Source organism: Plecotus auritus, assembly GCF_963455305.1.
Source record: "Plecotus auritus genome assembly, chromosome: 3".
NCBI lineage: Eukaryota > Metazoa > Chordata > Mammalia > Chiroptera > Vespertilionidae > Plecotus > Plecotus auritus.
The window spans coordinates 193,993,268-194,010,275 of NC_137772.1; the positions used below are offsets into that span (position 1 = coordinate 193,993,268).

Genomic DNA, 17,008 nt, shown 5'->3' on the forward strand with positions numbered 1-17,008 from the left:
TTTGTCTCATTCTAAGCACCCTCCATATTAGCCCGTATTTCAGTACTTTCTTTCTAATATTATAGGCACCTAAGTGCATTATGAGTAACGGTAAAATAGGAGAAAATTGTCCCAAAGGAGTTGGTCATGTTTTACCAAAATCTTTAATGCCTCATTTTTCAGTGGAATGACAAGGGAGAAAAGTCAATTCAATTAAACTAAGATTTATTGAGTATCTCTTATGTATAAAATATATTGAATGCAAACCTGAAAAGGGCACATTTTCACCCTCTGGGAATTCAATATGGTGGGGAAAATGGATACACACATACATCCTAATTAAGGCTTTGATAATATTGTGGAATACAGATAATATTGAGTGTTACAATGGAAGAATTTATGATATCTTATGGAAGTTTATGCGTAAAAAACATTTTCTGACTGATAAAGAAAGGATATTGCTAAATAAATGGTTCCCCAGCAGAGCTTCACAAAATGTGGACTGGGCTGCACAGCCAATGTGGCTCAGTGGTTGAGCATCGACCTGTGAACCTTAAGGTCACTGTTCAATTCCTGGGCAGGGCACATGCCTGGTTTTCGGGCTCGATCCCCTGTGTGTGGCATTCAGGAGGCAGCCAATCAATGATTCTCTCTCATCATTGATGTTATAAGTCAAATTTCATATTAGGTGTATATTAGTATGTATTTTTAAAAACTATCTTTGTTATTTATACCCAGCTAGAGATTAATTTACAGATCTGCTTTTCCTAGTAAGATTTATCACTGTCCATTTGGTGGTGGCATAGTGCCTAGGGAAAAACATATACCTTTCCATAGAGATGGACTTAGGCCATATAGTCCGTTTCAGTGTTGGAAAATAACACAAATTACTAATGTATCTTACTGTAAATACAGATTTTTAAAACATGGATTATTTAAAGGAAGATAGAACGATAATAGTTTTAGAATGATTAAAGACTAAAGGTAAGACCTGTTGTGTTTTCTTATTTTTGCCACTTATAGGCCTATAGAATTTAAACCTGGCATTGTATCTTAAATGTCCTTTAGTCTACAACTCTCATTTTGAGATAGGAAAATTAAAGTTCATAGAGGTTAAGAGACTTGTTTAAGATCAAAAGTAGTGATTTTTGCTTCCCCGTGTGACAGATAATGTTGATGCCACCCTAAAGGAGAAAATGAAAGTGAGCCAAGAGCAACAGCTGGTTTGAGTAACAGAATTCTGAGTTCACATTTATATATGTTAGGTTTGAGATACTGAGGTATTTAGGTGGAAACAGATTATTGGAAATATGTGATTGAAACTTTCCTGCCAAGCCATGGAAATGTGAAAGTACCTGCCTAGAATGTAAGTTTTGAAATTGTGAGTTTAGGAAGAGTCATTTATTCCATGCAAATATCCCTTGAGAATTTACAATTCTGAAGGAAGTAAACCTAAACCATATTTTAAAGCTTGAAGTTGTCTTGAAAGAGGCAGGGAAGTGAGAAAATAAGGAGGCCATGGCCTGGGGGAAGCAAGGAGTTAAATCATGTTTGTGTCACTAAGTGGAGGGGAGAGTGATGATAAGTAAGTTTCTGTATCATCCAAAGGAGTTCTAAATTTTTTCTGAAAGCACTGTAGAAGCCACTGAAAGCTCTTTAATACAGAATGTTAAGATTATACCCCTAAGAGAGAGAAAAGTAGATAATTTTTATGGCTGTTGAATACATTTTAGAGGATTTAAGATCAAAATAGGCAGTGCCTGAGATAGGAATGAACAGCAGACTGTGGGCCATCAGAAACAGAGGAAAAGAACTGTTTGGTAGTCAAAACATTTTGAAGACGTTATGAACAATGTTGGATTTGACTGTTAGAAGTTTTTTTTTTAATTTTTATTGATTTCAGAGAGGAAAGGAGAGGGAGAGAGAGATAGAAACATCAATGAGAGAGAATCTTTGATCGGCTGCTTCCTATACATCCCACACTGGGGATGGAGCCAGCAAGCCAAGCATGTGCCCTGACCAGAATCAAACTGTGACCTCCTGGTTCATAGATCGAACCACTGAGCCACGCTAGCTGGGCTTAGAAGATTATTTGTTTTTCCTCTGGGACTCGGTATGATGTTTTTTAAAAAATAGACATGTGTTTAACAAATTTTATATTTATGCCTCCTTGGTGTGTGTTGAGGGGGGGGAAGTGTTTAAAATGTTATCAGGAGTTTGACAAAACTGCTTAATTTTCATTTGGAAATACAAGTCAAGGAGTTTGAAATATAAAATGTAGCCAATTAAAAATAGCATAGAAAATTGAATATCTATTAACATATATTATGAAACTAAACTGGCATATTTAGGAACACTGTATAGGATTGAGAGATGTCATATATGGAGTGAAACAAACTTTGGCTAGAAAATTAGATTAAGATTAATAAAATTAGAATGTTTAGGTGCTTTCAGTCCAAAGAGAAGCTGTGTAACATAATGATTAAAATTACAATTGAAAGAATCAGGGAGATAAGGGTTCAAATTATTTTTATTTAAGTTAAAGTACATAGTTCCAACTCAGTTTCTGTATGTGTTAAATCAGTAATAATAATAATACCTACTTCATACATCTTTTACGAGGGATCAAAGTAAGAAGCTAGACACTCCAATATAGTGATTGACACATTGGTAAGTTTAATAAATGGTGCTTTTATTATTTTGCTATGAATATGCTTTCAAGTTCTGAATAAAATCTGGGGTTTAATTATGGTAAATAAAGACATTCTAATTCAAACATATTCAACAAAAGAATTATTCTCAAGCATATTGCAAGAAGAGTGGTATATAAGATGGCCATATGAAAATACACAGTTACTCAAATTGTCAAGTTTCGGAATTGACACTCAAGTGAAGGTGTTGAAAGCTTCATCGTGTAGGTCATTTTAAACTAGCTTTTACCACACTCAAGAAACTCTGTGGTCAGATTCTCATCCTTTCCACCAGTTGCATAGGTCTTCCATGCACAGACCTGCTATTGACTTCTCTTTTTCCGTGCACAAAGCTGCTATTCACTTCCAGGAAAGTCAGTGGCTCTGTGGAATTGGATAAGAATTTGGCCTACAATGAGTGATTTGAATGAATGAATTTGGAATTGGCAAGAAAATACAAACATATGCCACATTTACTTGGTACATTCACGCCTCAAGAGAACTCAGGTAGCACGTAAATTCTGCATAAAAAGCCAGAGATTTTCAGCAGGAACCTATTTCAAAGTCAGCTTAAATCTTCTGCATGTACTTTGTCATATTACAAGAACAAGGCAAAAATATTATATTTAATTACTTCTTATTGGAATGTAAAAGGCTAAAGAGTCTCTTCTGATAAAGTCTGTATAGCACCTACTCTTTACAAAGCTGGTGTCAGAAGACAGGACTAACAGTAATGTCATAGTCTAATTTAACATGTGGATTTACTAGGGTTTTTTTTTTGGGGGGGGGGTGGAACACTGGTTTTTAAGCCAATCTTTAGTGGCTGGGTTGATACTGGACTACTTGCAAGTTAAATGTTGTCCTTTGCTTTTTGTAGGCAAAATGCAACCAAGGTGTATGGGTGCCCACTTGTGTACTGGCATTAAGTTGGAGTCTGAACCTTCTTCTGTTTTCAGTAGTAGACAGATTTCTTCTCTTGATATTATTGCTCATGCAACTTTCAGTACCAGAGACATTGAACCTTTAAAAAAGGGAGAAATGTAATATTTTTGACATCTTCTCCCTTCCACTGACTGAAACAATAAAAATAAACATGAAGCTGTCGGAATGGCCTCTGCATATAATGTCATTTGCCTGTGATGTTCTTTGCTTCTCTAGATAATTGAATTTATTCAGGCAATTTATTTTTTAAATGTGTAGCCTCCGTGAATAGAAACATCTTAACTAAAGACAACCGTTTTATTTCCTCTTAATTAAATATATACATGTGTGTGTGTCTACTTCTGTTAGGACCAAGGGAGTAGAAGAAAAATAGTGGGGACACCAAAAATGTACTGTACAAAAATTAATTAAAGAGATGACCAAATATTCTGATTTTGTGTTCAACCCCTGTCTATGTTCAAAGTCTGTAGGTGCTCAATAGGAGCTTTTACATTATTTTCCCCTGTGTGACATGGCTAAGTATAATAAATGGATATAGCAAAGGACTTTTGAAAGAAGCCTCTGTGTGTGTGTGTCATCTCAGAGCTGGTGAGGATAGCACTGCGTGGTTGGTTCCCATCCTGAGACTCACTCTTAATAAGTGACTGGCTTAAAGATAATGACTATTTAATTTAAGCTCCATTAGCCAAAAAATGTAGCTGTATAACACAAATAAAGCTTATATTCTCATGGTGTGGGGAATATAAAGAATTCATGCCTTTATTTTGGATTGGCATTTTTTGGGGGTTATTGAGCAGCAAGGCAGAATCACTTTGAGATATCAGAAATATCGAGGGACATTCAGAAGTCATGAATTAAAGTAGAATGGTAGAAGGGAATACATATGTCCAAAATCCAAAATTATTTATTTGTTTCCTCTCTATACTCTCTATACTCCATAGAATTTAGAATGATAAATAGAGTTTCTCCCTTGACAGAATGATTTTTTAATGGAGCAAAACCATCTCCTTTTATTTACACCTGTGATCGCAACTCAATAAAGCACTCATGGCAGAAGGTTACTGCAGAACTTTTTGGTGTTGATAAATTTCATTTTTGTTTTTCCCTCATTCTAACATCTGTATGACAAGAATTTTAGAGGTTAAACGTACAGCCCTCTGAAAGCTAAATCATTGTAAATATGGGAAAAATGTGTCATTTCTAATTTCTCCTTTATTTATACAGTGCTATTTTTTAATCATACTTTAGACTTGCTTCCTAGAATAACAAAATATTTTATTCTAATATTTTTATGCTAGGGTTTTTTTTTCCCTTTTTCTTTTTTTCTCTCTGCTTTGCAGATTGTGTAAGTGCCCATTATTATTTCCATGTATACATTTTTCTTTCTAAACATCTTTCAAAATCAATTATAAAGAATTATAAACTTTGAAAATTGTACATGGTAAACCCAAGTCACTGAAGGAGATGGCGATGCCCACTTATAGCTTCCATTTTTAGACATAAGTGAAGAGGGCTTGGCCATTTGCTCATTTCCCTGGGTGGACACTTTCTGAGACCTCATTAACTAAAATGGATTTAACCATTCACTAGAAATTAATGGTTTATAAATAATAATTTTACATCCTTTATTTTTTTACCAGCATCTTGAATTTTGAGGCATATCTACATTTGGCTGTTCCATATACAAAAGTAAAGATTTTAAGCAATATAATAAACATGTCATTTGAATACTGAGGCAGATTATATAACACCTATTATTTACAATGCTGGGGTCAGAAATTAGGGCTAACAATCAAATTTAGATGAATGTAGTTATGTAGGTTTTATTATTTTTTAGGTATACTGATTCTATTTTAATAATCATCTCTGTTTGCTAACCACTCTGTTTTTGTCAATACCATAATCATTATTTCAATCTCCCAAGTAAGAAATGTGTTTCTCTTTGTCTCCTTCTTCCTTATTTTCAAATTATCTAATCCTATCATTACTTGCTTCCAATTTTCTTTACGATTTCTAACAGCTACAATCTAGTGGGATTCTTTTTATCATCACATATGTGGCATGGTAACAGTTTCCTATACAGTGGAATCTTTACTTTCTCTTCTACCCAATTCATTCTCCTTATCACTACTAGACCAATATTCCTAACAACCTAGTTTAAGAGAATCAACCAGTATAGAAACTAGAAGAATTCTCCATGGCCTTTCACGTCAAATGTATACAGTTCTATTTGACTTTCAGGACCTTTCATAAAATGAGCCTCCTATGATAGTCATTCTTCTTATTTATTGTTCTCCATTTATTTGGGTCAAGCCACTACTTTCTCATGTGTGTGTGTGTGTGTGTGTGTGTGTGTGTGTATGTGTGTGTGTTCTCTATAAAATATTATCAATGATTTCTCTAGGGAAGAATGCTCTATATCTTTTTCTCTATTTTTTAGGCTTATATTAAAAAGTTTCTATACTTAAATATTTAATAAATTAAGTAATTGACTCAATATGTACTTATTATGTACTAATAATAGGATTTAGGGTACATGGCCAATAATCTGACATGTTTCCTGTCTTCATGGTGTAGAAAGAAAATTAAATAACCAATCCTAAACAGTGTGCTAAGTGCTATGATAAGAAGTTTCCACCTTCCTTTGAGTTCCAGTGTTCTTTCTTCTTTAAACTTCTTCTGCAGGTATAATTTGCTACCATACAATTCAGTATTTGTTATAGTTATCATTACTAAGTTTTCTTATGTATTTACATGCCTCTCAAATTTAATTTTAAACTCTTTGAGGAAAGAGAATCAGCTTTATGTTTTTATACCTTTGACATCTCTTTCAGCAATTAAATTAGTTGAGGGAAGCAGTATAACTTAATGATGACCAGCATGGATATTAACGGTAGATGATCTTGGGTTCGGTTCCCTAATTTACAATTGCCTACTACTACTTGAGTAAATTACTCTTAGGAGCTTAATTCCCTCATCTGTTATATGGGAATAATAGTCTTTATGGAATTTCTCTGAGAATTATAAAAGATTATGTACATAAAACTTTTAGACCAGTGCCTTTCAGAACTCCAAGATTGGTAGCTATATTTTTACTGAAACAGTAGTGACTTTACACAGATTTTGTGTATTTGGATAGGGAAATTCCTAATAGTTTAGTAATAATTTAAAAAGTCTTCAGAACTATTAGAATAAAATAAAATTTATATATATCATTACTCATATAAACCATGTGAAAATAATATTTGCCGAGAATACAATGTTTTACCTATAAGACTGCCGTGTCTCTGATTATGTGTGCTACAAAATGGTCCTTATATGCCTGCTAAAGTAGGCTCAGAAAATTATGATTTATGCCATGAATAAATAGTTTGGCTAGTTGGGAAATTTTATGAGTGTGTGCACTGCTTAATGTCTAATCATTATTTTTGGAATGAGAACTGAAGCTTGTGCTTCTTATATCTCAAATCATTGCTTAATGTCAATTCCCTCTCAAAGAAAAAGGGCTACTTTTGCGATCAGCGTGATGCTCTATTGAAAGTTTTAATTAGTATACTTACCTGGCAGAGGAGATACCATGATCACAAAGGTGGCTTTCCCAGGGCAAGGCTTATCCATTGCACTCTGGATGTGCTAAACCCTGTGATTTCCCCAAATATGGGAAACTACACTGCATGATTTGTGGTAGTGGGGGATTGCATTAGCGTTCTACCCTTAAATTAAAAAAAATTAAAAAGTTTTAGTTAGTGTAGAAAAATATGCCTTTATAATTGTTTTTTTAAAATATAATAAAACATTTTATTTAATTATTTATTTTTAATCCTCACCCAAGGGTATTTTTCCATTGATTTTTAGAGAGAGTGAGAGAGGGAAAGACAGAGAGAAATATTGATGTTAGAGAAACACATCGATTGGTTGTCTCCTGCCCTGACCAGGGCCTGGGCTGGGGAGGAGTCTGCAACCAAGGTATATGTCCTTGACCAGAATGGAACCTGGGACCCTTTGGTCCTCAGGCTGAGGCTCAATCCACTGAGCCAAACCGCCTAGGGGTAATAGGAAAGTTGGATTAGTATAATGACATAACAGAGTTGATGGGCATTGGGCTATGAAGCCATCAGCCTGATCTAGTGAGGAGACAACATGCTACTCAAGGTGCTCCTGGAGCATAGAGAAGGGAAGCTAGCAAAAATAGTCAGTACTTAATCTATCCCTCCTCATATTACTGTTGCTGTTGTTTTGTATTTATAGCGTAAAGGAATCTAAGGATTTGTTTGCAAGAGAACCTAGTGGTGCTAATTTCTCATGAATAAACAAAAATCTTGATATGTCTATCTCACAAGAAGAAGGAGAAATATGAAAGTAGATATATGGCATGTTAAGTAATTGGTGTCATGTATTTATGAAAAATAATTTATTACTTTATTTTTTTAAACTGACTTTAAAAAGTTTTGTTTCATAATGAGGAGTAATTGAACATTCTTTCTTTGATCATTTCCCTGAGTTATCACTTTGTAGAGAACCAAGAAACTGTGAAATTTAAAAATCAAGTATGCAACAGAAATAAAAGGACATTAATGGTCACATGACATCGTGTGGACTACATTTTTTTTTTTTCTTAAAAAGTTTGTATTCGGTTATCTTTAAAAATAGGTCACCTTAAAAATATTGATTCCATGGGTGCAGTTTGATTTCAGCAGAAGGAACGATGAAACTAATCATGTTTGCGTTTTCCCTTATTGGTGGAGTGGTAGGGGAAGGGTTTGTCTCTTGGCCCTTTCCCGGTAAAGGGCCTGGCTTTTCTTTATTCGTGTTTATATTCTTTGTGTTTTGCTTGTTGTTCTATCCTAGTATTATGCCTGGAGCATACTTACTTTAATAAATATTTATATAGCTCTTGTCATTTCTCAGTTAAAATTTTATGAGTTTTATCATTTGTAAAACAAATATTAACTGATGAAATCCCCAAACACATATAACTCATTATTTTGTAACTCAATCTACTAACAACCCAACAAGGTAGATAATAGTATTATGCCTTCTTTATAGATGAAGAAACTGAGACAAAGAAAGATTGAATAACCTGCCCACGGTCACACAACTAGTGAATATGGAACCAGGATTTGAACCAAAGCTATTTGGCTTTAGGTTCTCTGTGTTAAACTGAGAACATGTTTATGCTGCCTCACAAGTTAGCACTCAAGACATTTTTATTACATGAATGAGAGAAAATTGAACAGATGAAATATTTCTCATAGTTTAATAATTATTTTATTACTATTATATCCTAAGATCATTGACACTATGTAAGAGCACATATGAATTACTTATCATTTATTATCATATTTTACAGATGAGGAAACTGAAGTTAGGTGAGTATAGATAACTTGTCCAAGTTATATAGTTAATAAAGGGATTGAACTCAACATACTCCTGTTTCCAGCTTACTTAATCACTGCTTTGTATTGCTTTGCTGACATGTTTACTGCATGGGAATTACAATCTATTTCACTTATCACGGAACATTTAGTCAGTTCTTAATTATAAGTCATGTTAGCAAGCAGTTAGCTTTTTAGCTTTACTGATTGTCTACTCTGTATAAGAAACTGGGATCATTGCTCTGTGGGATAAAAAAAAAGTCATTGCCCAAACAGATCATAATATTAGAAATTCCTCAAGTTTTTCTTGTCTTCCTTTTGACTCAGAGTTAGTATTTAGTCAAGTTTATTGACCATCACAGTAAGAATATTCTGGAGGCTTCTTAGGAAAATGATAGATGAATTATTATATATAATTAGTTATAATAAATATTTTCTTTTATTTCTTAAATATTATTATGCAATCCATAGTGTTAGTGGTAAATGGAAGTGCTTTGATGCATAATCTCATTTTTGTTTAGAAACATCTTATGGTTGACATTTGAGTTCTCAGGAAAGAGATCATGAATTGCCTTAAAGTGTATTTGCCTGATTTTTAAACATCAGTATGATGGTGTTCACATCATTGGCAGGAAGAAAATGAGGCTGTCACAGCACAAACTGTTATTTTTGTTTTTACAGATTCTATTGGTTAATGTGTTAGAATTCTCTAAATGTTATTTTTGCTTATTAAGTGGTTTGGAGAGTGCATGAAAACGTACATTTTATTCTTGAATGTATCATTTCTGAGATTCTTAGTAAATGTGATTCTGTAAAAGCAACCATTAGACTCCTCTGCCCATGTAGCATCCAAAACTGTTTTTCCTATTTGTAGAATCCCTTACTGAATGAGAAAACTTGCTTTTAATTTTTGTTTCACTCACTGGAATTAAATTAGATGACATATATTATATTGATTTAAAAAGGCAATGGAAACATGCTATTGTTTTATATTAACCTTATAAATGAGATTAAACTATTAATAAACAAACCAACTTTTTAATACATTTCTGAAAACAATCTCTGTCCATCATGCAATTTTGCCATAAATCTCAGATCTCTAATCTATAGAGTTAGTGAGAAAACCAGTAAACATAAACCTATCTCCACATGTGCCAACATGGATGTTAAAAAAATTAAGACAATGTAATTTTAACGCCAACATGCGTTTATTGCTTTTCCTGCATGTTTGGTAACTCTTCTCCCTCTCCCTGATCCTCCACTTCTCCTCCTCCCTGGAATATATTATCTTTTAGTTCTCTTCTCAAATCAATGAACTCCCATCACTTGTATGACACTTTTCTGCACCACTGAAGCTCTTATTCATCTCCCTCTTTTTCTTCTTTAACTCTTTCAGTTTTTCCTATACCTAGTTCTCAAGCTTCATCAGTGTATCAGTCTCCCCGTGGAAGGCTTGTTACTTCACAGTCTCGGCCCCTGTGCTCTGACTTTCTTATTCAGTAAGCCTGGGGTGAGGTCTGAGAAAACTGTATAAAGTTTTCTCAGGTAATGGCAATGATACTGCGTGGAAGACCACCATTTGAAAATCATACCTGTACAAATCACCTTTTATTTTTTTGTTGTTGAGTGCCATGTGAATGCATTTGAAGAAAGAATGAACTTTTAAATGTTCACTTACTTTCCTGATCAATAATTAAATATGACCTGAGTTAACATTTCATCTCAGTGATTGGCAAAAAAAACCAAACAACCAGACAAAAAAAAACTGCAAACCAAGTTAGACGTTTGGGCAGGTGGCTTTGCCCGGGCCACAGCCGCAGGCTCTGGTGCCTGGGGCTGCAGGGCGGGCAGCTTGTCCCTCTCCTGGGCTGCAGCCCCAGCCGCTGGCGCCTGGGAACGCAGGGTGGGTGGCTTGTCCTTCTCCTGGGCCACAGCCTGGCTGGTTCCCATTCCTCTCTCCCCAGTGTTGAGTGTCTGAGCAGTTATGGCATGAGGGTGTGATGACGTGAAGGTGTGACAACCATTTGCATATTAGCTCTTTATTATATAGGATCATATTTTACCTAATCTTGGTAATGCCTGTCAGTATTTAGGATATTGGATCTGCCCTAAGAGGAGGTTGTGTCTGCATGACAGAGGCAGATGTATTGTTAAGGTTCCTACAGTATTCTTTAAAAGTTAGAACTGAGCAGAATGTAGAATTAGAAATTTCCATAGATCATAGAGCAAAAAAGAAACAGGTAAATATTTGAGTATTTTAGAATTTCTACCCATTTTTATATTGTAAAAATGGAATGATTTTAATGATTTAGAGTACTAATTTTCATGGAATGTCAGTAATCTCATAAAATGTTGAAATATATATATATATATATATGCGCCTAAGTGACCGGCCAACTGGTAGCTATGATGTGCATTGACCACCAGGGGGCAGACGCTCAATGCAGGAGATGCCAAGCTGCGGTGACTAGGCAGCTGCAGTTCTCAGGTGACCCACCCCAAATCAGAGAGGAGGGAGCCTGATTCCAGGGTGTGTCACCCGAGAACCACCCTCTCGCAATCCGGGACCCCTTGGGTGTTGTTGGAGAGTCAGTTTTAGCCTAATCCCCACAGGCCAGGCCGAGGGACCCCACTAGTGCACAAATCCATGTACCGGGCCTCTAGTATAAAATATAAAGGTTCCATAAACACTGACTTTGGTTTCTTGTAACTAGCTAGAACACCATGTAGAGTAGGTCAAGTACATCCTACCTTAGCATTTGATAATCACAAACCCCAGGGAACTTTTAAAACCGTTCATAACCATAGCTTGCTAGTGCCATCCCTAGACATATATGTAAACCACTCATCTAATATCTGGAATCTCAATTAGTTTACCTTGTAGTTGTTCAAGCACTAAGAATTGTTGATCTTATAAAACTCAATAAGATTAAAAAGATTCCTTAGTGGCTTTTTCCAACATAGAATGGGGACCAGGTGTGATAAGTTCTCTCTATACATGGCTATGGAAATTGCTCAAATAAACCTGTCTCTGATGATTTCCATTTTTTTTAATTGCTAAACCTAAGTAAACATTAGGCAGCTCTGTTTTAGGCAAAAATTTAGAAAAGATTTTAAGTTGAATGGATTTAATATCAGCAGTTAACACAAGTATAACAGGCAGCCTTCAGAGATCTGTCTATAGGTGCTGATTTTGTTTTATAGGTCTTGGGAACTGACCATATCCTGTTCCTAGAATATTGACCATATTAACCAAAGAACGACTCTATTCAGCATTTTAAGTGTTGTTTTTTTGGCTCATATCCTTTGTATGTTTTCATTTCAGGAAAATTTGTATTTGAAATTTGAACTGGTATAACTTATCAAAATTATAACATTCATTTACAAAAGATGGCAATTTGTTCTGCCTTCCAGTTCAAATTTATATATGTATTATCACAAGGTGATTGCTGAATCAGAAGACAATTGCCACTAATAAAGTAATGTTTTTCTTCAATGTGTTTATTATTCTTTAAGTATAATTAAAATATTGATTTATTTATAAATGTTTGCCTTGGGAACAGTAACCAAGGTAAATTATTGAAGTAATATACCTTTAACTAAGTTTAGCTGAATAAAATGTCAATAATGTCATAGTTTGAAGATCTTTTTGAAAATAACTGGTCATTTAAAAATTGTCTAACTTGTATCTATTGATGGGTTTATAGTACTTTCTGTGAAGATATGTGCATTTAGGTCAGGGCCTCTTAATCTGTAATCCATGGTTTGGCTCTGTGGATAGGGCATTGGCCTACGACTGAAGGGTCCTGGGTTTTGATTTCGGTCAAGCTCAATCCCTCAACCATGGTTGGGGCACGTGCCAGAAGCAATGAATCCATGTGTCTCTCTCACATTGATGTTCCTTTCTCTCTGTCTCTTCCCCTCCCTTTCACTCTCTCTAAATCAATGAAAAAATATCCTCGGGTGAGAATTAACAAAAAACAACAAGAAGTTTAAAATCCTTTTTTATCAGTCAACTTTAGAAATAATATATAACAGTCCTGAGATTTTTTCTGCAAAATACTGAGGATTGTCCTTAGAGTTCATAAAACTTGAGTGAATATATATTGTGGGTCTGCACCACTAATGCCATTGTTAGACTCTCTGGATGTTCACCTGCCAGGGAAGTGAAGAGAAACATGCAGGCATTATTTCAGATACGGTGACTGCAATCCCAGGGAAGAAACTGAAAAAAAAAATGAGGTCTTCCTTGACTGAAGACTGTGCCAGCACTCCTTCACAAGCTATTCACCATGCAAATGCACATTGGAGCCACACACTGAAACATCTGCTAACTACATAAAACTGTTAAAGGGATTAACAGTGCCAGAGGCTGAAATGTAATCAGACAGGTGAAACAGTGATAAGATAAATATTCCTGCGTGAAATAGCAGTAAAGCTTAATTAATTAATTTATTTTTATACTGGGGGATAATTGAGTTTAGAGTAATTGTGAAGTATGTTTTACTCTTTAAGATATGCCCTTCCACTCTACAAGGTGTAGAGAATTAGAGAGATTATTGTATTTTGCATTCATTTGAACTATGTTCTGACATTTTAATGGACTTAATTGCCTACCATTTGGGTGTCCTTTTCTCTACTGATGATGCTATAGAAAGATGTGTGTGAGTTTGAATTATGGCGAGTGAAGTTCAGCTGCCGAGTTCTTGTTTGTAAAGTTTGTCATCAGATAATATGGAAACAGAATAAAATAGAAATGTTCAGAGTGAAGCTAAAACTGGGGTGCTTCTGCCTTTGACCCTGGAGGTAAATGAGAAGAAATATCTGTGAGAAATTAATGTAGAGGTTTTTCTGTGTTCTGGTTTGCAAGCTAAACTGAGCTAATATGTTTTATGGGCCCTTCGTAAAAACATTGCTTAGTTTTTACTGAATGAATTTGTGATTGCTCTCTGTGTGTGTGTGCGTGTGTGTGTGTGCATATTTATACAGTTGCTTGTATTTATGTGTGGGTTTTAAATAAATAATCCAGAAGTGCACCTTCACTTAGCTTGCAGGGGCTTGTTATTATTACCTTATGCATATTGATTTCTAAATCCAAGTCCATTAGAAGTTAAGATTCGTCCATGAAAGTATTACCTATAGAATATTCATTCAAGACATAGTAATTATCGGAGGCACATTCTGTACTGTTTGTAAGAAATGGGAACCATTTTGGAGTTTAGAATTATAATTTCAAAGATTCTTTTAGCACACTTTAAAAAAACAACATTTTTAGCTTCTTTCTCCTCATTTTCTTGGCCTCACTCAACAAACTGATGTTTCTGCCAGAGCTGATATCTTTATACTCACTAATATTCATTAAGAAAAAAAAATCATAGGAACAGATTATGATCATCTTTGTGCTGACATTTCATTTTCATCTAAAAGTTTTTGATACTTTTAAGTTACTCAAAAATGTTAGCATTAGCCTTAAGACATAAGATATCAAATCAGTGTGATTTGTCACTTTTCTGGGATCATCATATTCTATTAGCATGTCTTAAATAGAGAAGAAATGTGTAAACACAGATATTATCTATTCTGAATATTAAATATTCACACACTCAAATATACTTTAATTGAAACTTTTAATAATGTGGAATTAAGAAATGTACTTAAGGGAAGACAAACTTCCTTAAAGACCTTAGAATATCGACTTATTTTTTTTTAATTTAATTTTTTCTACCGCCATTTATCCCTCTATGACCTGTTTCACCTCCCCTCTACCTCCCCCCGCAACCCCTGAAATCACCACATGGTTGTCCATGTCCATGAGTTCTCTCTTTTATTTTTAAGAAGAGCTCTGCTTTGGGGGAAGTCAAAGGATTATGGAAGCAAGCAAAATATTATGGAAGCAAGGAAAACCTTTAAGTAAAAAAAAAATTTTTTCTTTATCATTCTAATATTACACTGTCTGAAAAATCAATTTAGTACTTTTTACACAAAATATACTCCAAATATTTTACAGATTTCTAGATTTGTGCTAGAAATTGTGGGAGGAATGATGAGAAAAGGAACACCCCAAATATGTGTAAATTATAGAATTATAGCATAACTTATTTTTACACAAATGCACAATTATGAAGAGGTAAAGTCTGCAAGAAACTTTACTTTGTAAGGCAAATGAGGCTTAAGTACCAAATCACAGAGTATTGACAGGAACAATGTTTGAGGTAGCAAATGCAACTGGGAATATCTTCAGCATAAGCAGAAATAAATTGGCAGCATTACTATCTTATGTCAGAATGACCTGTTGGATGATGCTTTCTTTAAAAAAATAAGAGGGAGGTGGAGAACCAAAACAGGACCTCATTTTAATTGAGAGTGCCATCAGGAAGAGGTGGCTACTTAAAATGAAAGTAATTCAAGTCTCTATACTATTATTTGTTTAAGCTTTACAGTGTCATGAGGAAGTTAAATATAGATGACTGCTACATTTAATATCCTAGGAAAATCTAAGACTTTCAAACAAAAGCAGAACTGTAAATAAATCTAATCAATATACCCAGTCGAAGGGACAGAATCTTGAGATTTTTAGTACTCTGGTGAATGGGTCTTTGACTTTATCACTAGCCTGTACAGTTAATGTATTCTTTTTTGAAATTTCTTTTGCAGAGTGACATTTCACTTCTTAATGTTTCAAGCCACATAATCATTTAAAAAAATAAACTTCTGGAACTTGAGACAACATTATTTTTTGCTTTTTCTTTCAGGAAGTTGATGGCAATAAAGTTATGTCTTCATTTGCCCCACACAACTCATCTACCTCACCTCAGAAGGCAGAAGAAGGTGGGCGACAGAGTGGCGAGTCCTTGTCGAGCGCAGCCCTGGGAACTCCGGAGCGGCGCAAAGGCAGCCTGGCTGATGTTGTGGACACCTTGAAGCAGAGGAAGATGGAAGAGCTCATCAAAAACGAGCCAGAAGGTAAAGGCTGGGAAAGAAAGCTGTTGCCATCTCCTTATTTTAATAGCTTAATTTTACCCTCTAGTTCCGTTTTTTGACTTTCTCTAAATTGAACAAAACAGAAACCTAATGCTACGAAGATGGGTACTATTCTTTCAGAAACATTTAAATATGGCTATTCCAAGGTTTTTATCATTAATGTCTGCTGCGATGTCTTATTTTCACTCATGAACAAGTTACGGTTGAGTAAAACAGATTTAAGAATGGATCGTGGTGTTTTAAGGGTCTATTATGTGTGAGGCAGGAGTTACAAGGTGAGTGGGGAGTAGCTCTAGCCAGGAGGGGCTCCCCTGCTAGTAGCTGGTGTGGTCTCCTCTGTGTTCTCAGGTGCAATTATAGACATACCTCAGTTTGGCCTAGACCTTGAGTATTTTGTCCAGCAAGCGACTGATCAATATGCATCCATTCCTCTTTTGCTCCCCTTGGTCAAGGAGTCTTGAATTGCAAAACAGAGTGAGTAGTGCATTGCCAATAATAGTATGCAGGTGATCCTGGTAATCAATCATTATTTATTAAATGTGTTGTATGACTTCACATTAGTTAATTGAAACACTAATACAATATTAAATTAGAACTGCTAATAAAAACGTTTCATTGTTTTTAAAAAAATAGAATGTAGCCGCAGAGCCGAAGAGGACATTTTGCAACTTTGTTATATTTTATTACCTGTACTTATTAATGCATCTTATACTACCTTGATAATTAGGACTATTTCTTATATGGCCTACAATTAATATGGCTAGGCCTATTGTGTACGTGAAAAGTAGTGATTCTCTAACTGCATTAGCTATCCTGAACTTTCCATTTGTTCAACTTTATAGGTTGCCTTGCTTTTAAGATTTCGTCTTCTAAAATATCTTTAATAGCTGAGATAGGTGATATGCACATGGACTAATCTTAAAATTAAAGCAAACAAACTAATAAAACAACTGGTGCATGTTTGATCATTTGTGCATTACTGATTATCATCCTTTATGTTACAGATATTTACTAAATCCTATTTAAACCTATGTCCATCCA

General features: G+C 34.8%; 1 protein-coding gene across 1 annotated transcript in view; it reads left to right on the forward strand.

Annotated features, from left to right (window-relative positions):
* SOX5 (SRY-box transcription factor 5) overlaps positions 1 to 17,008 on the forward strand; it is a 403,151-nt gene that overhangs the window by 83,625 nt on the left and 302,518 nt on the right. Inside the window, exon 3 of the mRNA XM_080660592.1 lies at positions 15,739 to 15,949. Coding sequence (XP_080516718.1) covers positions 15,739 to 15,949 — 211 coding nt within the window. The remainder of the gene's footprint in view (positions 1 to 15,738; positions 15,950 to 17,008) is intronic.